The 23,732-nt window shown below is 37.3% G+C and overlaps 1 protein-coding gene and 1 non-coding gene across 5 annotated transcripts; one reads left to right on the top strand and one right to left on the bottom strand.

Moving 5' to 3' along the window:
* The first annotated feature begins 629 nt into the window (after positions 1-629).
* On the top strand, positions 630-714 carry LOC142178718 (small nucleolar RNA J33). The gene has a single exon (XR_012706981.1). It is a non-coding gene; the product is annotated as a small nucleolar RNA J33 (small nucleolar RNA).
* Positions 715-16,384: 15,670 nt separating this feature from the next.
* On the bottom strand, positions 16,385-20,906 carry LOC107794729 (large ribosomal subunit protein bL21m-like). 4 transcript variants are annotated; one of them, XR_012706669.1, is made up of 8 exons: positions 20,368-20,906; positions 20,092-20,172; positions 18,288-18,389; positions 17,567-17,641; positions 17,375-17,467; positions 16,987-17,244; positions 16,813-16,862; positions 16,385-16,726 (listed from the first exon to the last, which is right to left on the bottom strand). XR_012706669.1 is itself a non-coding variant. In XM_075248157.1 (6 exons), exons 1-6 carry the CDS (start codon positions 20,794-20,796, stop codon positions 17,221-17,223), a joined length of 804 nt encoding a protein of 267 aa, XP_075104258.1. In that variant the 5' UTR covers positions 20,797-20,906; the 3' UTR covers positions 16,846-17,220. The 4 variants fall into 4 exon arrangements, 2 of the variants coding, with proteins under 2 accessions (XP_075104258.1, XP_016472738.1); XR_012706670.1 differs by lacking the exon at positions 16,813-16,862; XM_075248157.1 differs by lacking the exon at positions 16,385-16,726 and having other exon boundaries at positions 16,846-17,244.
* Positions 20,907-23,732: the final 2,826 nt, after the last annotated feature.

The following is a 23,732-nucleotide window of genomic DNA, read 5'->3' as shown; positions in this document are numbered from 1 at the left end:
TTGCTAATCTAGATACCATGGCTATAAGGTTTAATAATTAATCACCTGCTTCATGCTGCTTTTGTACGACCTCACTTAGATAGTCTGCCTATAGGGATAAAATGTTATAAAATCAAATCTAATTGTTAGAAATTCTGCCTATAGGGTGTTTATTGACGCTACTAATCTTGTATTTTCAAGGGACTTCGCTGCCTAATCATGCGACTATTAGAGAACATGTCTATAGATCAATATAGTTTGTACCTTTGTAGGTATTAAGACTTGTACCGATTCTCATATGTTTTAATAAGACTCCACAATTTCTGAATTTTCCTTCTATTTATTTGATCACCTAGCTTAATTACATAATCCACATAGTCTAAAGTTCGGTCGAGATACACATTTGTGGACCTCAAAGAGTGCCTAACACCTTCGCTTTGATATAATTTAAGCCCTTACCCGATCTTTGGTGGCGTTGACTAGTCAAATAGAGTTATTTGCAAACAGGTGCCCTAACACACCTTAAAAATCGTTAGGTGGCGACTCTTCTATTTTAATACCCATTTAAAAAGAGTTGTCACAAGTCGAAACCCGCTTTCGCGAGAAAACGGGACGCGACAAACACACTAAAGCAAGGGAGATTCGTCATACTGTAAGAGTCATGATGTATTATTACAAGGCTCTCCAGATGCTTTCCTTTCTTGATTTTATTCTGCTTCAGAGGTTGATATAAGGCATGGCTCGCAAGAAATTGCTTCACGTGGTTCGTTGAACCAAAATAATCACTTGAACGGGATAGGCTCGAAATCTTCACAGAACGAGTAGCAGCGTCACCCTTCTTTTTAAAGGAGATGAGTTTGGTGCTGCTATAATGAAATTCTCTTATGTGGTGACCTGCCAGGTGTATGGTTCTCAGAAGAATAATGAGGCCCTCCGAATTGCTTATGTAGATGAGGTTTACTTGGGAAGAAATGAAGTAGAATACTATTCTGTCCTAGTGAAGTATGATCAACAATTGAAGAAAGAAGTGGAAATCTATCGCATAAAGTTGCATAGTCCCCTGAAACTTGGGGAGGGTAAGCCGGAGAATCAAAACCATGCCATTATCTTCATGACCATAGACATGGATCAAGACAAGAACTTTGAAGAGGCACTTAAGATGCGTAATCTGTTGGACGAATTCAAGGAGAATTATGGTACTCCATTAGGAAGCCCACCATTCTGGAAGTTCGTGAAAATATCTTTGCTGGTTCTGTGTCATCTCTTGCTTGGTTCATGTCTACCCAGGAGACGAGTTTTGTCTCTGGGGCAATGCATTCTTGCCAATCCTCTCAAGGTACGGATGCACTATGGTCATCCAGATGTCTTTGATAGGTTTTGGTTCTTGTCCAGAGGTGGCATCAGCAAGGCTTCCAGGGTGATTAATATAAGCGAGGATATATTTGCTGGATTCAACTGTACCTTGCGAGGTGGCAATGTTACCCACCATGAATACATACAAGTGGGTAAGGGAAGGGATGTTGGATTGAATCAGATCGCAATGTTTGAGGCTAAGGTTGCTAGTGGCAACGGTGAACAGGTATTGAGCGGAGATGTATATGTTATTCCCGCCAATATTGCTGTATTTGTAAATAATAATTCTGCAAAATATAAGTTAACGTTATGAAACAATAATAAATTCGAGCCCACTGAATTCACAGTGTTTCCTTAAGGAATTTAATCCCCTCCTAGTACCCAAGGTAATGGATTATTTCCTCCCAGGATAGAACGAATAACACACTGGTGTAGCGGTACTTCAAACCCTAGTGTTTCAGCGAACACAAAGTTCGGTAGCAAATCACACTTACAGTTGCTTTGTTTGAAGTTAAAAACAATGCAGAACGAAGGAGTATAAACTCAGAAAATCGTATGGAAATGCTGAGAGGAAGGAGTGCTCAATTTGTTGAGCGAATTGCACTTCATGTTTGTGGAGCAAGCACTTCATGGTGGGAAGAGCATTAGGCGGCTGCCAAATGGTCAATATACAAATGCGGATAATCTTACGTTAATATTTACTATTAACAAATAAATTTGATCCAAAAAATCAATCAATCAATCATTTGACCGAATCCGAATCCGAATCCGAAGCCGAAGCAGCATTAGGCGGCTGCCAAATGATCAATATACAAATGCGGATAATCTTACGTTAATATTTACTATTAACAAATAAATTTGATCCAATCAATCAATCAATCGATCATTTGACCGACCGAAGCCGAAGCCGAAGCCGAAGCCGAGCGAGCGACGACGACGACGGCGCGAGGCTTGCTTTCTTCTTAACTCTTTAAGAGCTACAAGAAGAGCAATTATATATATACCCACCAAAAATATCTTCCTCTTCCAATATGGGACAATGTCTCATTGTCAAGAGGGGGAAACTTAAAATTTTACTCAAAATTTCATTTTCCCTCCATTTCCCATTCACCCTCATTTTAAGAATATTTCATCTTAAAAACAAAACCTCAACAGTATATAGGTTGGGTCACATACTAGATTTCTTTCACATGCTAACATTTTTCTATACGACTGTTGGCTTCTTCTTCAACAATATGATAGTGGTAGTAATGGTCTACACGTTCTTGTCGGGAAAACTTTATCTTGACTCAGTGGTGTTGAGGAGTACGCCAGCAGAAATGCCAGCAGCAACAAAGCACTTGATGCAATTTTGAATCGGCAGTTTGTTATCCAGCTTGGTGTGTTCACTGCCCTCCCTATAATTGTGAAGAACTCTTTGGAGCATGGCTTCCTTCCGGCAGTCTGGGATTTTGTAACTATGCAACTTCAGTTTGCCTCACTATTTTTCGCATACTGAATGGAAACCCCTGCACATTTCTTTGGTAGGACCATTCTGCATGGGGGAGCAAAGTACCGTTCAACTGGGCGCGGTTTTGTTGTGCAGCGCAAGTGCTTTCCTGAGAACTATCGGCTATATGCTCGCAGCCACTTTGTCAAGGCAATCGAACTTGGAGTGATCCTGGTTGTGTATGTTTCACATAGCCCCTTGACTAAGGACACCTCTGTGTATATAGCTATGACTATATCAAGTTGGTTCCTTGTACTGTCATGGATAACATCTCCGTTTTTGTTCAATCCCGATGGGTTTGACTGGTTAAGAACAGTGTATGACTTTGATGATTTCATGCATTGGATTTGGTACAATAGGGGAGTTTTTGTAAAAGCGGATCAAAGTTGGGAGACATGGTGGTATGAAGAACAGGACCACTTGAGAACTATCGGTCTCTAGGGAAAGTTGCTTGAGATTATTATGGATCTTCGTTTCTTCTTCTTTCAATATGGAGTTGTTTATCAATTACACATTGCTGTTGGTAACACTAGTAATGGTGTTTACTTGTTGTCTTGGATTATTATGGTTGTTGTTGTGGCAATTTACATTGCCATTGCATATGCAAAAGACAAATATTCGATGAAGGAGCACATATATTATCGACTGGTGCAGTTGTTTGTCATTCTACTCACTACATTGGTGATTGTCTATTGTTGAGGTTAGCCAAGTTTACGCTGTTTGACTTCATCACAAATTTGTTGGCATTTATTCCAACTAGATGGGGCTTAATCCAAATTGCCCTAGTGCTCCGACCTTTTTTGCAGTCTACTTTGGTTTGGAGCACTGTTGTGTCCTTGGCTCGACTATATGATATGATGCTTGGGTTAATTGTTATGGCTCCTCTGGCATATCTGTCATGGATGCCTAGATTTCAATCCATGCAGATAAGAATATTATTTAATGAAGCTTTTAGCAGGGGCCTTCAGATTTCTCGTATCCTCACAGGCAAAGATACATAATTTGAGGTGATTCTCTAAATTCCATAATTTTCTTAAGCCAAGGAGGGTCTTCCGGAAATAGCCTCTCTACTCCCTCGGGTAGGGGCAAGGCATGCGTACACTCTAACCTCCCCAGACCCCACTTGTGGGATTTTACTGGGTTGTTGTTGTTGTTGTTGTCTTCTCTAACCTCCCTATGTAGTTGAGTTTTCTATTTATCATGATGATCGGAAGTGAACTTTAGTCTAACAGGTTTAAACTCACATGCTATGTATAGCTGCTAGTACTTTTCAGACTTGTAGTTTCTTGTCCAAATTTATAGTGATCTGATTCAATTAACCTTCTCTAAGTTCGAAGGTAGCTAGATAAAATATAAGTCAGCTAATTTCGCTAAGTTCAAAGGTGACACTTTATCTAGCCTTTCTGAGATTAGATAATCTTTATACTACTTGAGAAGGATTGGCTGCCCTGTTGTTCATAAGGTCAGCAACACGAATGCGTCTACCTAAACGAGTTCGTACACATGAGTGATCTTACTGAATTACTTAAAAATAAAAGAAGAAAAAAAACGAAATGTTCTTACTTATGACATTTTGCCACATCGTTTGTCTGCCTGTTTTAGACTGATTAATCTGCTTTGCTTTCTTGGCCAAAAATAGGCTAACCCTGGAGAAATGAACAGTTGTTTGATAGTGCTGATGTAGAAGCAAATTTATTGAGAACAGATTTGCAACCTTTATATATGTTGGTTTTAAATGTCATTTCTAGTGTAACACGTTAAGATGAATTTTATTGAGGTTAGCAAGTCTTTGCATCCAAGAGTACAACATCCGTTTAATAAAGTAGCAATATATATCTGAAACACTTTTGCTATTTTCACATTTCACTTTACCTTCTTTCTTTTAAATTTTTCATCACGCTTCTTTCTTTTTGATTTTGAATAACAAGGCCTGCCCTGACATGTTTTTCTGCTGTTAGTAATAAAGCAAAATGTTGATGTTTCTATCATCTATTATCATGTTTATGAATCCGCCCCCTCTCCCATGCTCATCTTTTATGAGATGGCCTAAAATTATTACTTGCATCGAAATAGTATTGAGCTGGAAAATTTATAATATGGTGTCACTATAATCTTAGAATATCCCTTTTAAAAAAATATTCTTAGAGTAATTATCCTTGCTTGTTGGAAGACCACTCTAGAATTTCATCCTTGTCACATAATAGAAGAAAAGAAAGACTAAGATAGAGCCCCAGGGCTTTGGTCTAGTGATAAGAACCCAACATCAGAAGTTCGAACTCTAGTATTTAAGTGGAGAAGGCCAGAGATGCGAACCCATTATCCACCAAGATTCAAATCCTGCACCAGCTTGCTCTTGGGGATTTCTCATTATCAAAGAAAAATAAAGGAAGCAAAGAGAAACCGTGATAGAGAGAAGGGAGGGGAGGTCGGGGCATTGGGGTATGGTTAGGGGTCAAAAGATAGATATCTTAATCCATAAACTTGATGTAAGGTAAAAGCATTATACAAATTAAGCTTTTTGATGCAAAATAGATGATGTCCACAAAGTGGAGCAAATGTCGGAATTCCTCATCTTCTTACCGACCAGGAGCTGAGTTTTTCCCTTTTTGTAAATGTCCGGGTGCAGCACATTCTCAGTTCTGGCTAAGTACTTCAGTAAAATCTTTTGGTCCACCTGAATAACTGGTGATACTATCAAAGATATTATGTGTTTTTTCTTATATCTCTTAATGCTTGAGATTATGATGTTCAATAATCATGCTTGCTTGCGTCTTTCTGCTCGATGGCATGTTTCTCTCTGGGTGCATGTTAGCAAACCTGCGCCGTCCATGGGGAAGAGAGCACGCAAACCATCTCAGAAAGCACTAATGGCTCAAGCAAATTTGCCATCGCAAAGCAATGCTCAGCGGAGGGAAAAGAGGTAGTGAAGTAAGTGCGAAAGAGGCTACACCTCCTTAAATTAGGGCAAAAACCAATGAAACTGTGGTGCAACCAAATGAAAATGCTAAGCAGAAACAGATAGAAGCTCAGCAATGAAGTCGCTCAATCACCACAAAGCAGAAATTATGCAGAATCAACAAGTAAAGGAAGGAAATCAAAGGTGGATGAAATTGAGGAAGAATTAGCAACGCAAAAATAGAAGAAATCTGTGCGGGAAGACTTTGATTTGTCAAAAATTTCTAATGCCGGATTCAAATTGGAATATGTTTCCCCCAAAACTCATGGTGAGTCCCCGATTGTTGAAATTGAGCTAGATGACATAAGCTCTAAAATTGAATTATGGAAAAATGATGTAGTATGATATGTGTTAGGGGCATATCCTCCGTTCACAGTAATACAAGGCTATATTTAGAGACTTTGGGCTAAACATGGTATTAATAAGATATCAATGTTGATAAATGGAGTCACACTTGTGCGATTTGATTCTGAAATTGATAAGAATGAGGCTATACAAGGAGGAATCTATCATTTTGATAATAAACCTTTCGTAGTGAAGGCATGGAGTCCTGATCTAGAGTTCACCAGGGAGGAGTTGCTTAAGGTTCCGATTTGGATAAAATTTCCAGGGTTGGATTTTAAATACTGGAGCCCTAAAGGTTTGAGCAAGATTGGTAGTCTAGTTGGGAAACCATTAATGATGGACCAAAATACCAAAAGAAAGAATGGTTTGAATTTTGCAAGGCTGCTAGTTGAAATGGAGATGGACTCAAAACTACCTAAAGTGGTGTTGTTCGGGAGTGAAATGGGACAATTGGTAGAACAAAGAGTTAGCTATGATTGGAAACCAACATTGTGTACACATTGCTCAAAGTATGGTCATTCAGAAAGTATTTGTAGGAAGAAATATCCAGCAAAGCTAGCAACACAACAAGAGCAGAAAGGGCAGCAAACAAACAAAGATGATAAGGTTGATAACCAGCTTGCAGAGACAAGGTTAGATAAAAGGATGGACAAAGGTAAAACAAATAGTGCTCAAGGCCAGGAAAGGCACACAGGAACTACCGATAGTTCCAGTTGGGTAACTCCTATGAAAACTTGTAGGGCAAATCCACTACAGGGCAAGACACAGGTTGAGAGGTCGAATGCTTACGAGGTTTTACAAAGGGTAGATACAGAGAACTTAGAAGGTATGGAAAAGGAGAAGAATATGAGAGGCCAACCATTGCCACATTTAGGGATGATTAACTTACTTAGTTGGAATGTAAGGGGCTTAAATGCCCCTAATAAGCACAAGAAGATTAAATTCCTTTGCAATGAAGAAAGAGTAGGACTAATAGGCCTACTAGAAACAAAAATAAAGAGGGATAGAATAGATCAAGTAATGGGGAAGCTGTTTGGTGGATGGCAGTTCATCTCAAATTTGGACTGTCATTACAATGGAAGAATAGTAGTTCTGTGGAGAGCTGATTTGTATAAAATCAAGCTTATTGCTATGACTGATCAAATAGTTACTTGTGAGGCTTTCTATATACCTCACTAATTGACTTTTGATGTCTCATTTATGTATGCCCATTGATGGGTTCCATCTCATTCAATAGCCAGAGTAATAGACATGTGCCTAAGGAAAATTTCTTTGGTTTGGATAGCTAACTTTGTTGAATTTCTTTAGTTTGATAGCCAATTTTATTGAATTTTTTTGTGTTGGTAGCCAACTTTGTTGAATTGTCAACATTGAAGAAAAAGAAGGAAAAGTGTGTGCAAATTATCAAATATAGTAGGCTTTAGAGAGTGAGACTTCGGCTATAAAAGGAGAGCTTCAACTCTCATTTCCAAATACCAACAAAGAGAGAAAGAAAGAGTAAGGTTTCACAGACAAGGTACAAGAAAATAGTCTGTGAGAAAAATTAAGAGTGAACGATATTGTAGTGAGGTGAGAATATCAAAAGAGGGTTATTTCTTTTGAGTGTTGTAGTAGTCTTTGGAGTATTTTACTCGGACCTACAAAGTGTAAAATTCCTTGCTATAGTGATATCAGTTGCTCGTCTCGGGGTTATGGTTTTTTTCTTATTCAAAGGTTTTTCACGTAAAAATCTTGGTATCATTGTCACTCTTTTTCTTGCTAATTATCGTATCTCGGTGCTACGTGATTATTCTGCTTTTATTACTGTGAATATTATTTCTGTAGTGGATTTATTCCCAACAACTGGTATCAGAGCACAGATTTTGCTCGTTCACAGAAATACTATTCACTGTCGGTAGTACTATACTCGGTAAAAAATAAAAATATCCGAAGTAAAGTATAAGGTAGCAAAATTTAATAGAGATAGTGGTTTCTCAACATGGCAAAGAAGGATGAGAGATCTGCTCATCCAACAAGGATTATACAAGATACTAGATATTGATGCTAAAATGCTTGATACCATAAAAGCTGAGGATTGGGCTGACTTAGATGAAAAGGTTGCTAGTGCAATCAGGTTGCACTTATCAGATGATGTGGTAAATAACATCATTGATGAAGACACCGTACGTGGCATTTTAGCAAGTTTGGAAAGCCTATACATGTCCAAAATACTAACAAATAAATTATACCTGAAGAAGTAGCTATACGCCCTAAACATGGGTGAAGGTACAAATTTTTTGTCAATCTCGGAGTGAAAATCGAGGAAGAAGATAAAACCATCTTACTGTTGAACTCGTTGCCATCTTCGTACGATAATCTGGCAACAATCATCCTACACGGGAAGACTACCATTGAGTTGAAAGATGTCACATCGGCTCTTTTACTCAATGAGAAGATGAGAAAGAAACCTGAAAATCAAGGATATTCTCTCATCATAGAAGGTAGAGGCAGGAGTTATCAAAGGAGTTCGAGCAACTATGGTAGATCCGGAGCTCGTGGGAAGTCTAAGAACCGATCCAAATCAAGAGCTAGAAATTACTACAATTGTGATCAACTAGGTCACTTCAAAAGAGATTGCCCAAATCCAAGGAAGGGCAAAGGTGAAACTAGTGGACAGAAGAATAACGATAACACAGCCGCCATGGTGCAAAACAATGATAATATTGTCCTCTGTATAAACGAGGAAGAGGAATGCATGCACTTATCAGGTCCAGAGTCGGAATGGGTGGTTGATACAGCAGCATCTTACCATGCCACACCGGTAAGAGATCTTTTTTGCAGATATGTAGCAGGTGATTTTGGACTTGTGATAATGGGTAACACAAGTTACTCAATGATTGTGGGGATTTGTGACATTTGTATCAAGACAAATGTCGGATGCACATTGGTTCTGAAGGATGTGCGACATGTACCTGATTTGCGGATGAACTTGATCTCGGGAATTTCTTTAGACCAAGATGAATACGAGAACTATTTTGCAAATCAAAAGTGGAGACTCACCAAAGGATCATTGGTGATTGCAAAGGAGTTGCTCATGGCACGTTGTACAGGACAAATGCAAAAATATGCCAAGGTGAATTAAACGCGGCACAAGATGAGATTTCTGTAGATTTGTGGCACAAAAGAATGGGTCATATGAGCGAGAAGGGATTGCAGATTCTTGCCAAGAAATCATTCATTTCTTATGCCAAAGGTACAACAGTAAAACTCTCTTACTACTGTTTATTTAGTAAGCAGTATAGAGTCTCATTTCAGATATCGTCTGAAAGAAAATTGAATATACTTAATTTGGAATATTCTGATGTTTGTGGTCCAATGAAAATTGAATCGATGGGCGGTAAAAAATATTTTGTTACTTTTATTGATGATGCTTCACGAAAATTATGGGTTTATATTTTGAAATCCAAAGATCAGGTGTTTCAAGTTTTTTAGAAGTTTCATGCTATGGTGGAAAGGGAGACAGGCCAAAAGCTAAAGCGTCTCCGAAGTGATAATGGACGTGAGTACACTTCAAGGGAATTTGAAGAGTATTGTTCGAACCATGGGATCAGACATGAAAAGACAGTTCCTGGAACCCCACAATACAACGGCGTAGCCGAAAGGATGAACTGCACCATTGTGGAGAAAGTGAGAAGCATGCTCAGAATGGCTAAACTGCCTAAGTCATTCTGGGGTGAAGCAGTTCAGACAGCCTGTTACCTGATCAATAGGAGTCCATTAGTTCCATTGGCATTTGACATCCCAGAGAGAGTTTGGACCAACAAGGAGGTGTCCTACTCACATGTGAAGGTGTTCGGTTGCAAAGCTTTTGCACATGTACCAAAGGAGCAGAGAACAAAGCTGGATGATAAATCTGTTCCTTGCATATTCATCGGATATAGAGATAAAGAATTCAGATACAGATTGTGGGATCCCGTAAAGAAGAATGCCATCAGAAGCAGAGATATAGTCTTCCGAGAAAGTGAAGTTGGAACTGCTGATGATATGCCAGAAAAGGCCAAGAATGGTATTATTCCTAACCTTATTACTATTCCTTCTACTTCTAACAATCCCACAAGTGCAGAAAGTACGACCGACGAGGTTGCCGAGCAGGGGGAGTAACCTGGTGAGGTTATTGAGCAGGGGGAGCAACTTGATGATAATGTCGAGCAAGTGGTTCACCCCACTCAGGGAGAAGAACAAGCTCAACCTCTGAGGAGATCAGAAAGGCCAAGGGTAGAGTCATACAGGTACCCTTCCACGGAGTATGTCCTCATCAGTAATGAGGGGGAGCTAGAAAGTCTTAAGGAGGTGATGTCTCATCCAGAAAAGAACCAGTGGATGAAAGCCATGCAAGAAGAGATAGAATCTTTGCAGAAAAATGGCACGTACAAGCTGGTTGAACTTCGAAAAGGTAAAAGACCACTAAAATGTAAGTGGGTCTTTAAACTCAAGAAAGATGGAAATGGCAAGCTGGTCAGATACAAAGCTCGATCGATGGTAAAAGGCTCCGAGCAGAAGAAAGGTATTGATTTTGACGAAATGTTCTCACATATTGTCAAAATGACTTCTATTAGAACAATCTTGAACTTAGCAGCTAGCCTAGATCTTGAAGTGGAGCAGTTGGACGTGAAAACTGCATTTCTTCACGGAGATTTGAAAGAGGAGATCTATATGGAGCAGCCAGAAGGATTTGAAGTAGCTGAAAGGAAACACATGGTGTGCAAACTGAATAAGAGTCTTTATGGGTTGAAGCAGGCACCAAGGCAGTGGTACAAGAAGTTTGACTCATTCATGAAAAGTCAAACTTACACAAAGACATATTCTGATCCATGTGTATACTTCAAAAGATTTTATGAAAATAACTTTATTATATTGTTGTTGTATGTGGATGACATATTAATTATAGGAAAGACAAGGGACTGATGCTGAAGGGAGATTTGTCCAAGTCATTTGATATGAAGGACTTGGGCCCAGCACAACAAATTCTGGGTATGAAGATAGTTCGAGAGCGAACAAGCATAAAGTTGTGGATGTCTCAGGAGAAGTACATTGAACGTGTACCGGAACGCTTCAACATGAAGAATGTTAAGCCAGTCAGCACACCTCTTGCTAGTCATCTAAAGTTGAGCAAGAAGATGTGTCCTACAAGTGTGGAGGAGAAAGGGAACATGGCTAGAGTTCCTTATTCTTCAGCAGTCCTGATATTGCTCATGCAGTTGGTGTTGTTAGCAGATTCCTTGAAAATCCTGGAAAGGAACATTGGGAAGCAGTCAAGTGGATACTCAGGTACTTGAGAGGTACCACGGGAGATTGTTTGTGCTTTGGAGGATCTCATCCAATCTTGAAGGGCTATACAGTGCTGATATAGCAGGTGACATTGATAACAGAAAATCCACTACTGGATATTTGCTTACATTTTCAGGGGAAGCTATATCATGGCAGTCTAAATTGCAGAAGTGTGTTGCACTTTCAACAACTGAAGCAGAGTATATTGCCGCTACATAAGCTGGCAAGGAGATAGTATTGCTCAAGCGGTTTCTTCAAGAGCTGGAATTGCATCAAAAGGAGTATGTCGTCTATTGTGACAGTCAAAGTACAATAGACTTGAGCAAGAACTCCATGTACCATGCAATAACAAAGTATATAGATGTGAGATATTATTGGATTCATGAGCATATGGAGAACGAATCTTTACAGGTCAAAAAGATTCACATGAGTGAAAATTCTGTTGATATGTTGACCAAGGTGGTACCAAGAGACAAGTTCGAGCTATGCAAAGAGCTTGTCGGCATACTCTCAAACTAGAAGACAGTGCTACCTCCTTTAGATGAATGAGACTGGAGGGGGAGATTGATGGGTTCCATCTCATTCAATAGCCAAAGTAATAGGCATGTACCGAAAGAAAATTTCTTTGGTTTGGTAGCCAACTTTGTTGAATTTCTTTGGTTTGGTAGCCAACTTTGTTGAATTTCTTTGTGTTGGTAGCCAACTTTGTTGAATTGTCAACATTGAAGAAAAAGAAGGAAAAGTATGTGCAAATTGTCAAATATAGTAGGCTTTAGAGAGTGAGGCTTCGGCTATAAAAGGAGAGCTTCAACTCTCATTTCCAAACACCAACAAAGAGAGAAAGAAAGAGTGAAGTTTCACAGACAAGGTATAAAAAAATAGTCTGTGAAAAAAATAGAGAGTGAGCGATATTATAGTGAGGTGAGAATATCAAAAGAGGGTTATTTCTTTTGAGTGTTGTAGTGGTCTTTGGAGTATTTTACTCGTACCTACAAAGTGTAAAATTCCTTACTATAGTGATATCAGTTGCTCGTCTCAGGGCCGTGGTTTTTTTCCTTATTCAAACGGTTTTCCACGTAAAAGTCTTGGTGTCGTTGTCACTCGTTTTCTTGCTAATTATCGTATCTTGGTGCTACGTGATTATTCTGCTTTTATTACTGTGAATATTATTTTTGTAGGGGATTTATTCCCAACAAGCCCATAACACAAGAGAAGAAAGGAGAGGTTTATGGGACAATATGATGATACAGAGTAGAAGAAGTATGCAACCTTGGATGATACTGGAAGATTTTAATGTTGTGCTCCACGATGCTGATAGAATTGGAGGGTGTCATGTTTTCTGGACTGAGGTGGTGGATTTCAATAACTGTGTGTTTGATGCTGGCTTGATTGAATTGCCGACGCTAGGCATTAGATATTCTTGGAATGATAAAGGAGTTGATTAGAGAGTCTTCTCCAAAATAGATTGGGTTTTTATAAATGGTGTGTGGCTGGATAATATGCCTACCTGTAGAGCTATTCTTCTACGGCAGGCATAAGTGACCATTGCCCTATAAAAGTCTCACTAGCAGAAAAGAATCCTAGGGGGAAAAGATCCTTCCAATACTGCAACACACGGTCACACCACCCTCAGTTTGTGGAGCTAGTAAGAGAGGGGTGGAATGCATCATTTGAAGGATGTAAAATATTCAAAGTGGTGAAGAAATTGAAATCTTTAAAGAAGAAACTCAAGTTGCTTAATTCAGACTGCTTTAGCAATATTGTAAATGAAGCAAATAAGGATATGAAGCTACTGAAGGAGGCTCAACAACAAATGCAGAGAGATCCTACTAACAGAGCTCTACAACATTATGAACTAGGAATATATCATAGGTTCAGGAAAGCATCATACTTAGTAGAATTATATCTATAACAGAGAAGCAAAGCCTTATGGATAAAGTTGGGAGATGATAATATAAAGTACTTCTACTCTGTGATCAAACATAGGAAATTGAAGCACTCCATTACTCAGCTAAAGGATAGCTTAGGAGTATGGCAGAATAAAGCTGAAGACATTGCTAGAATATTTGTCGACCATTATGAAGATTTGTTGGGGAGGAGAGATGATTCAAGAACACGAGTAAAAAAATATAGTACTATAGGAAGGAACAATACTTACTATTGATCAACAAATGGAATTGTTGCAACCTTATACAGATAAGGATGTGAAAAAGGCTTTATTTAGCATTGATAGGAATAAAAGTCCCGGGCTTGATGGGTATAGTAGTGGATTCTTTGGTTGTCAAACAAGAATTGGTGCAACGGACAGGAATACAGGTTCTGGCAGGTGATTTGAAGCAAGTTTTAGAAAGTTTCAAACGGGAGCAATGGCCGCGATTCAAAAAAGAGCTGATGGCAGCAATATGGGGGGCTCTACTATACCACACTTGAAAATCTAGGAATTAGAGATTATTCAAAGGATTAACTGTACATAGATCAGAGATAGTGTCACATATTAAAAAGGATGTAGTGGTTAGACTAGAATCGTATAGAACATCTCGTAGAGCAAGGAGATGTAGAGGGTTAGTATATAAGCTAGCGTGTAACTAGCATTCTGTTTTTTTTTATTTGTTCAGTTCTGTTTTGTTGGAGGCCTAAGTTCTGCTATGTGGAATTAGGTGCTCTTTATTTGTAATCGTTTTGGTTTGACAAGTAATTCACAATGGTTAACAAAATAATAATAATAATAATAATAATCATGCTTGTTTTAGTCATTTAACTTTTCTGTTGATTGCATGAACAAGTTAATAACTTCAGAGGCAGGCATATGCATCTCTTTTCTTGATTATATTTTGTCGGAGCTTGGATGGGGAATTTGATTTTGTGCCTTCTACTCAGTCTGGGTAACTTCTCACCCTTCAGTCTACCAAGTCGACGAGGTTAATACTACTTCTTCTGTGTATTCTCCTTGCTACTTACAACATTGTGATTTCTGCTTTATTTAATTTTGAGTTTATATTGTTTGCTTGGTTGGGAGTATGGCTGTCCAACGGGACGGGACGGGATAAAATTAAAGGGACGGGACGATATTTAGCAGGGACGAAACGGTAGGCCCATCCCGTCCCGCTAACAAACGGGACGAAACGGTAGGTCCATCCCGTCCCGCTAATAAACGGGGTGGGACAGGATGGGACGGGATGGGACGGGTTCACGGGCCTTAAGTATCGTTTTAAAAAAAATTATTTAAGCATTAAGTTTGGCAACGGCTATTTTTTTGACAATGACTAAGTTTTTAAAGTTTGCAACGGCTAGTTTTTTGACTTATTTAATAAATTTAAAAATTAAACAGAAATTAGAAAACTAAGTAAAGAATTATAAAATATTAAAACAAAAGACTTGTAATGAAATATTCTAGTAATTATAAATTTATAATAGAGTTATAATTTATTTAATATAATTTTAAGCCATTAAGTAACTAAGTAAGAGTGTAAGACAAATCATAAAAAAAATTCAACGCTTAGAGCCTTTTATTTTATTAATAGAACTTTCAAATCTCACATACAAATATAATTCTTTTGAAGAGCACCTAATCTACGCAGCCACCTGCTAGGAAGGGTTGTGTTTGAACTAGGCCTCTTAGTAGCCAATTACAAATTGTCATATTAATATTTGTAAGTTCCTATATAACTTCGTTGTAACTTATCTATAATTTCTCTCGGACATTGTTCTGGAATTGGCAATGTTGATTGATATTCCATGAGCTCCATGCCGTCATCGCTCCCAGTGCTAAGTATCTCATTGTATTCTTCTTCTTCCCTAGTGGTTAATTTTTCAAAACCAAGATTTCTTCTTTCTGAATTAATCCAATCTCTGAATAATACGGAAAACTCTAGGTTGTCCTCCACTAATGAATGTCTATGATCTCTGATTTGAAATCTTGCCGCGCTAAAAGCACTCTCTGATGCTACTAATGATGCTTGAATAGCAAGGATATCTCGTGTCATTATTGAAAGTGTTGGAAAAGTCTTGCCACGCTCCCTCCACCATGCCAAAAGTTGTTCATTGCATTCTTCGTCTTTAATACTTTCCAATCCTTGATTAAGATAAGAATCAAGTTCATCATCAATAGAGGAATCAAAACTTGTTATATCATCCATATCTTCCCATAGAACTTTTACTCTAGACTTAGAAGTAGAAGGAGCAGTTTCACCACCTGTTGTTTCCATAGATTTATATTTATCAAACATTGATTTAACATAAGAATATATATTAGATTGGCAGTCTTCGAGAGATGGTTGTTCATTTTCTTGAATGATACGCAAAAATTATATATTAAAATTAGGAGATGGAACGAGTATACCGTAATTAAATATTGAAACTTGAAAAAATTACCCAAAATATTGCTCCAAATACTTGACGAATTAATTTGAAACTTGAAAGTTGCTCCAAAAATTTGCCCAAATACTTGAAACTTATCACTTGATAGTTGATAGTGAGAAAATTGAGAGAATGTAAGAGATTTGAGAGAGAATGATTTATTTTTGTAGGAAAAAATGAAGAAGGATGGGGTATTTATAGTAGAAAATAGGGCCAAAGTGTAATTTAATAAACTTAGAGGTTATATTAAAAGTTTGGGAGTAGGGGTGTTTTTGGGGGGTTGGAGGCCAATTATAGCCGTTTTTGGCCTTTGGGAACGGCTATTTTTGCAATTGGAGTCGTTGCCCAACAGCTAGAATTCAAAAAAAAATAGAACGCGGGACAGGCGGGGCGGGACGGGACGGAACAGGACGAAACGGGACGAAATGGCCATCCCGTCCCATCCTGTGTCCCGTTTAACATGGGCCCATCCCGTTTAAAATTAAGTGGGACGGGACCCAACCCGACCCGCCCAGTTGGACAGCCTTAGTTCGGAGGGGGGATGTCAACATTTCTACTTTGACGGCTAAAAACTTAGATGCTGACCGTGCACCCCCTAATGTTCAAGTCATTCTTTACTTGATGATAATGTCAGAACCAGTTAGCAACTTTGACATCATGTTACTCAACAACCTCTCAGTTAACTAGAAAGTTCGAAGATGCTACTTGATAATTTACTGTTCTACCCTCTTTTCCAGACTTGTATTTCCTAATGCTTTTGTACGAACATGAGACAATCTTTGTTCCACAGAATATCTGCTCGCCCTTAGTTTTGACCATTTCTGAACCTGTCTTTTATACCGTTTCCAACTCAATGGAGAATATCTCGACTCTTGCAATTCCACCTCCCTTGTCTTATAACATGATTAAAAAGTCGAGTCTTGACTGTAGACCCTCTCACTCTGCACGCAAAATATCAAATAAACAGACTCGAAAGCTTTGAGTAGATGATTCAAACTATTGAAAGCTGACAATAAAACAGTCTTACCAATTGGTTACACCCTCATTGGTTGCTATATGATTGGAATGTGCCTATATCTTTATCAAGTCATTTATATCAGATGAAATCAACAATGGTAACCTATCTTTACCTATACAAAAAATTGTTTTATACAAAGCAATGCAAAAACCAAATATCCAATCAAAGCCGATCATATCTCACCATATTTTGCATAGTCCAACAGCTGAATCCGTGCAACATGACAACACATACGGAAAGGGCAAACCAGCAAAGAAAACAAAAACCACCAATGACTTGAGTGTCGGACATACTCCTTTACAAGAAAATATTATTCTCTAAGCTTTATAGGCGATGTGTTCTTGTAACCGAATATACCCTCAAGATTCAACTATGTTAAGCCTACAACAGAATCATTGCCCTCCATCTCATGCCAGTTTAACACCCGACCGCATGTGGCATCTGCGTTTTCACATAAATCTTATAAGACAGGACGAATGGAAAAAGCTGAGCCATGTCAGCTGTATATGCCAAATATCCCTTGCTCAACTATTACTAAAACTTTTTAGCATCTTTAAGCTGCTACTGCTACCTTCTTAACACCTTTCTTCTCTGTTTTAAGAGGGTGTGCCACTTCAGGTTTCTCAATACCTTGTATATCCGTAATCCTCAATTTTGTTAATTCCTAAAAATGAATAGGAAAAGAGGATGAGAAGTAACAACGTGTATAAAACATAGTTGTGTTTCAGGCAGTATGTTCATTGTGGATGAATCAATGACTAACCTGTCGATGTCCTCGTGTACGTCGATAATTCTTCCGTCTCTTCTTCTTGAATATAAGTACTTTAGCATCTAATGCCTGGACCAAGAGAAGGACAGATTAAATTTCCTAATCTATCTGGAATGAAATAAGATGTGTGTGTGCATATATGAAGCAAGTTATGCAAACATCCAAGCTCAATGCCTGAAGAACTGAACCTAGTTCCACATCTATGGCATTCCTCGAATAAGCTCAGCACGATCCAATAAGTAAATATAATTGAAGCTAACAGTTATAACTACTGAAAAATGAAGTTCTGTTAATTACACAAACCATTCTTGAGGTATTGTATATTAGTAATATCAGTCCACTTACCATAAGTGGTTACAGGTAGTGCAATATATGCAATACCTTTTCAACAGTGAGGAAAAATAGATCATTAAAAAAATAACAACAATTACGCCTCAGTCCCAAACAAGTCGGGGCCGGCTCTCGATGAACCTTTTTTTCCTTGGGATAAGTATTCCTCTCAATGAACCTACTTATAGAATTCATTCAAATAAGAACTTCTTCTTTTAATATATTTTAAAGGATTAAAAAGTGGTTTATGAGGAAATTGCTAATCCAACTTCTCAAACTTAATGGGAACTGACATAACAGTCACTTACTAGTCAACCGGAAAATACACAAGTAAATATGCAAACAAACTAAAGGCAAAGGTAGACTCATGGCACAACTATCTTACATGCTCCTCAACGACAGCATGAACAGCTGCATCCGGCAATATAGGCCTGCCAATGATTGTCTGAGTCGTTGAGCCCAGCAGCAAAACCTTGTTTAGTATTAACTGAACACAAAACAATGACATAGTTATGCACTCACGTGACAGTAATTCCGATGTACAAGCATTTTTCACAAGTAAAAGACAGGCAAAAACTAAAGTGAGAAAGGGGGGACACATAACAAGCTTCATCAGGGTCAAGGTCTCATGTGCAACGTGATTCTGCACTTTGAAGCTTATCTTGTGCTTCAGCTTGTATTAGAACTAAAACCTATCAATAAACACAAGCCACATTATATTTAAGGGTGATAAGTTTGTTCCTCTCTCCTTTCTATTAAAACTGCCATAAGATTTGTTTTCTAAACAATTTCTATGGTGGTAGTTACTTCCAACTAAGTTGGAAACCAAAAAAATTAGCATCTTCCTTTAGCATCGAAAGATATCAAAGCCAATTAGTTTCATATGGATTATGGAACCCAACACTTTTGTGCATGCACATCTCAAAAGATGTCCATTTCCAGCAATATAATTCAAGTCTCCTTTTTTACTTTACATAATTTTAGAACAGAAGACATACTACCCTTTTTTAATTATAAACACTTGTCAATTCTTCTCCAACGTAAGTACGTAACAAATAGTCTCATTAACCCTTTTGCAGTATTATACCTGCATATTAAAACAAGGAAACTCATTTTGCAATAATATCTAGGATACACAGAAAATATTATAAGGCTGTTTCATCGCAATAACATGGATTAATAGCTTTCTCAAAGTCCCAATGGTCTAACTTGCATTTACTTTCTACCATCAAAAACCTGAAGATTAAAGAATAAACTGATGACAGGAGAAAGAATCATGGTTTTCAAAAAAACAAATAGTTGCTTGTTTTCTTATTCAAACCAAAGTTGCATGGTTTTATGAAAAAGGCCTCTTTAATTAAGGAAAACTACAGAGGAATTATGGGGCTATTACATAACAGGAGGGTAATTATCAAATTTCAAAAACAATAAAAGGGCAACTTCCTTTTCCCCCTTTTCATCAAGCATCAGATATGTTAAAAATAGAATTATGAAATTCCCCGCATCTAATAATAAATATCTTCAACTTTTTCCACGTATATCACCACTTCATTGATGTTATAGATATACTTTTTTCTCAACTTTTTCCTTAAGAATTGCTCTGGAGCCTTTTCTTTCAAGTAATGCCAATTGATGCAAGGTCAGTAGTAAATGATCTATTGAGAAGAGCAAAAATAAAAGTAGTGGACTGAGACCGAACACATTTGCACAAAAGAACTAAGGAGATCATCAACTAGCTCCTGCAGTCCTAAATAAGGTTTGGTAGAAATTGAGCATTTAACACATCCAGAGGGACGAGGCACATAAAGCTCAAATAAGCACTTAGAGTATCCCTTTACCCCATCATTCCTTACTTGAACAAACAACAGAGCTTAAAAACAACGATACATGGTCACAATCCAACCAGACCTTTGACAGCCACAACCCTAAACTCAGCCTTTAGTTTTTTTTCCTGATGTAATTTCAGCAGTTAGGGACAATTGTAGTATGAGAGCAGCGGGTGCATCTGCACTGCACATTCTGCATTTGAGTTTAACTATATGAACTGTTGAACAATTTTTAAGACATATATTTTTACTAAGTTAGCGCCTACTGCTACAACGTCCTCAAGGTGCCTTCTGTTAGTGGTATGTATAAGAAAAAGACATCAACTTTGTACACAACTTCCAGAAAGCAAGAAACCAACTTACCTTGTCATTAACTTCGCAGAACTTCAGTTTCTCAGTAAAAATGGAATCACCATTGCTCACTTTAAACTGGTGAGAACCAATCTACATAAAAAAAAGACAACAGCTTCAATTCTGTAAAGGTCACAATTAAAGATACAAAATTTATCACTAAACGTATATAATCTATAGTGTTAAAAAACTCCAAATATATTAAGTTAATCAAAAATAGCATATACATTCATATAGTCGACCCCAACTAGTTTGGGATTATAAGGTATATAGGAAACAGTAATTAACCTGAACAACGGCAAAAACGGGTTCATATGGTTTGAAGACCCGGTCCGATTTCTGAAGTGGGCCGATGACCTTATACCCAATTTCAGCTGCCTCGTGTTCTTTCTCCTCTGGAGTGTACTCTCTGCTGGGCTCAATATTCGACTCCAAACCCTCCACGTCATGATCATCATCAGTTTCTTCTTCACTTCCCTCCTCGTCATCATCGCTATTGATCGGTCGATTGGAACAGAAATGCCTGTGGAAAGATGAAATTTTAGTGGTAACATTGGGGCATTTGGGAGAGGGAGTGAGTGTGACGATGGATTTAAGTATTTGTGGGGTTAGGGTTTGAGGTGAAATGGAAGTGAGGGAATGGAGAGATGATGGGTTTGGAGAGAGAAGATATGTTAAATGACGGCTTAGGGTTTGAACGCATCGCCGATTCGCCATTGTTTGGCTGAGCTTTGAGCTTTTGGGGAGTGTTTAAGAGTGAGCTGGAAGTTGGGGGTTTCTGTTCTGATTCAACTCGGTACAACTCGGTAACATAACTCACATTTACTCGTTCTTTTTTTTGCCTTCGTTTTTTTTTCCCTTTTTTATTTGAAGAGTAGTAATTTTATTTTTTAAAAACAGTGGTGTTTGAATTTCACCTTTTCTGACCTCTATCATGATTTTCACATTTATCGACCATCAAACCACGCCCTCGAATTTGGAGTAACAGTTTTAACTTTTACGTAATGGCTATGTTTAGCTTGATCAAGAAATAATCAATTCACCACTCTTAATTTGTAACTTTTCATATGATCAAATTACTTAATTGTTATGTTTAGCTTGATCAAGAAATAATCAATTCACCCCTTTTAATTTGTAACTTTTCATATTTATATCTATCTATTTATATATATATATAATTGTGGGAATGAGAAAGTTGATGTGGCATGTCTGAAATGCTAGGAATTAGATTTATTTTTTTCCTCCTTTTTTTGAGGTTTTCTCCTATTTTAATAGTTAAAAACTCAAAGTCACACCCCTTCATTGAAAATCTTAATTACACATAACTCTGTACGGTTAAGAAATGAAAAGTCAGGCAGTTTTGAAAACAAAATTTAATTGCAGTTTCATAGTAATAATTAGGAAAGAGAAACGCATGGTTTCAAAATTTTATACCCAAATCTTTTGACTTTTCAACTACCACATTTAAAGGTAAAATTATCCTTTACTATTTAGTTTCCTCCTACACATGTGAAGAATGGAAATACGCTGCCAATCTTTTCACCCTCTTTTATATTTTCTCTAATTCTCTCAAATATTTTTCTAAAATTGTGAGGCTGCTTTGTTTTTACACCAAAGTGTTTTGGTTAATTATATTTTGTTTAGTGTAATTGTTAAGTTTTGTAGGTGATAATTTATTTAGATATTTTTTAGAGTGAATTATGATGTATTTGAGATGATGATCAAAGAAGTAATACCGTATACATATTTGATTTATTAATGTTGAATCTATTTCTCTCATGTCTGACTCATGGACATAGTCATTTTTTCTTTTTCAGAAGAGAAATGTTGAGGAAGTGTTCTCTACATCCTTGCATATTTTATAGTGCTGGATATACGGGGAATATGATTAGTGATATGTCAGTTCCATAGTGTAAAAATACTATTTATCTTTTATCTCTATCTTTTAACTATTTTCTTACATTTTTTCATTTCTCTTATTTTAAAAAGTCCACATCCAAAAGCTCACGTCTCTTTATTTAGAGGTTATGGCCTTTAAAAAAATAAAATGTTGATGAAGAATGTGATAGTTCAACCATAAAAATGTAAGCTTATGCAACGATTGTAATTATTTTAAAAATAATGGTAGTAAGTAAAGTAATTTTGTTATGACCCGAAATTCTCACCTTCGAACCGTGATGGCGCCTAACATTTCATTTGCTAGGCAAGCCAACGTTAGAATAATATTATCTATTTTTTAAAATAATTTTAAATTTATTAATAACAAGGAAGCAAATGCGGAAGCAATTTTGAAATAATCCATAAAAATAACGGTGTCTAAATACCATCCCAGAATTGGTGTCACAAGTGCACGAGCTTCTAGAATAAATATAAATAAAGGTCTGAATAAAATAAAGCTGTCTGGAAACAAACACACAGCTAAAGTAAAGTTGATGGGGACTTCAGAACTGCGAACGTCTATGCAGTTATACCTCAAGTCTCCTCTGCTAGTTGAAATCTGAGCAAGTCTATGGTACGCCGCTGGGACCAACTCCAAAATCTACACAAGAAGTGTAGAGTGTAGTATCAGTACAACCGACCCCAGGTACTGGTAAGTGCTAGGCCTAACCTCGACGAAGTAGTGACGAGGCTAAGGCGGTTCACTTACATTAACCTGTACGCAATATTAATAATAACAACAAATAATAGAAATAATTCAGGTAACTCATTTATAATAACTGAAGCCAACTCAGCAGTCATAATCCATTATTATTTCAACCAATTCTGTTGCAGCGTGCAACTCGCTCTCATAATATATTCACATTCAATTATGTTGCAGCGTGCAACCCGCTCTCCCAATATTTTTCTTTTAATCAAGTATGTCATATATTTATTTCAATCAAGTATATATATAGACTTTTAAATAAGTCTGTTGCGGCGTGCAATCCGATCCCCTAATATTGACTTTTCAATAAGTCTATTGCGGCGTGCAATCCGATCCTCCAATATTAACTTTTTAATAAGTTTGTTGCGGCGTGCAACCCGATCCTCCAATATTAACTTTTTAATAAGTCTGTTGCGGCGTGCAACCCGATCGTCCAATATTGACTTTTAATAAGTCTGTTGCGGCGTGCAACCGGATCCTCCAATATTAACTTTTTAATAAGTCTGTTGCGGCGTGCAACCCGATCCTCCAATATTGACTTTCAATAAGTCTGTTGCGGCGTGCAACCCGATCCTCCAATATATCCATTTCAATCAATTCTTATAGAAGAAATTTTTCCAATAAATACAACAATTAATATAAAATTATATGACAACAAGCATACAACAATTATGATTTAATTATGAAACAAACAATGACAAATAGCAAATTATTATAGAAATCACGGAGAAAATAGGCAGTTTAATATTTAATATGCTAAATGTTAAATAACAATTAAAACACATAATTCAAATAGCATGTAACAATTAATGCAGGAATTCAAGAATTAATATTTGGCAAAGAATAAGAGAAAAACAGTTATTATAATAATTAATTTATGATTAAAAATAATTTATGATTTTTCAAGTAAGCAGGCAATAATTTATTCAATGACGTATAGACACTCGTCACCTCGCCTACACATCGTTCACATGCAATTCACATAATAAATAATTTAAGGGTTCTATTC

The sequence above is a fragment of the Nicotiana tabacum genome, chromosome 24 (genome assembly GCF_000715075.1).
Source record: "Nicotiana tabacum cultivar K326 chromosome 24, ASM71507v2, whole genome shotgun sequence".
Classification (NCBI taxonomy): domain Eukaryota; kingdom Viridiplantae; phylum Streptophyta; class Magnoliopsida; order Solanales; family Solanaceae; genus Nicotiana; species Nicotiana tabacum.
The sequence above is the reverse complement of the archived record's forward strand: the minus strand, read 5'-3'. Positions and strand labels throughout refer to the sequence as shown.

Bases quoted from the DNA above. Each gene is read 5' to 3' on its own strand.
- LOC107794729 (XM_075248157.1), bottom strand. From the start codon at position 20,796: ATGGCGAATCGGCGATGCGTTCAAACCCTAAGCCGTCATTTAACATAT. The intron at 17,642-18,287 runs GTAAGATAGTTG...CTCTTGGTCCAG, and splicing joins ATGCTGTCGTTGAGGAGCAT to GCATTAGATGCTAAAGTACT. The intron at 17,245-17,374 runs GTAGCAGTAGCA...GTGAAAACGCAG, and splicing joins AGAAGAAAGGTGTTAAGAAG to ATGCCACATGCGGTCGGGTG.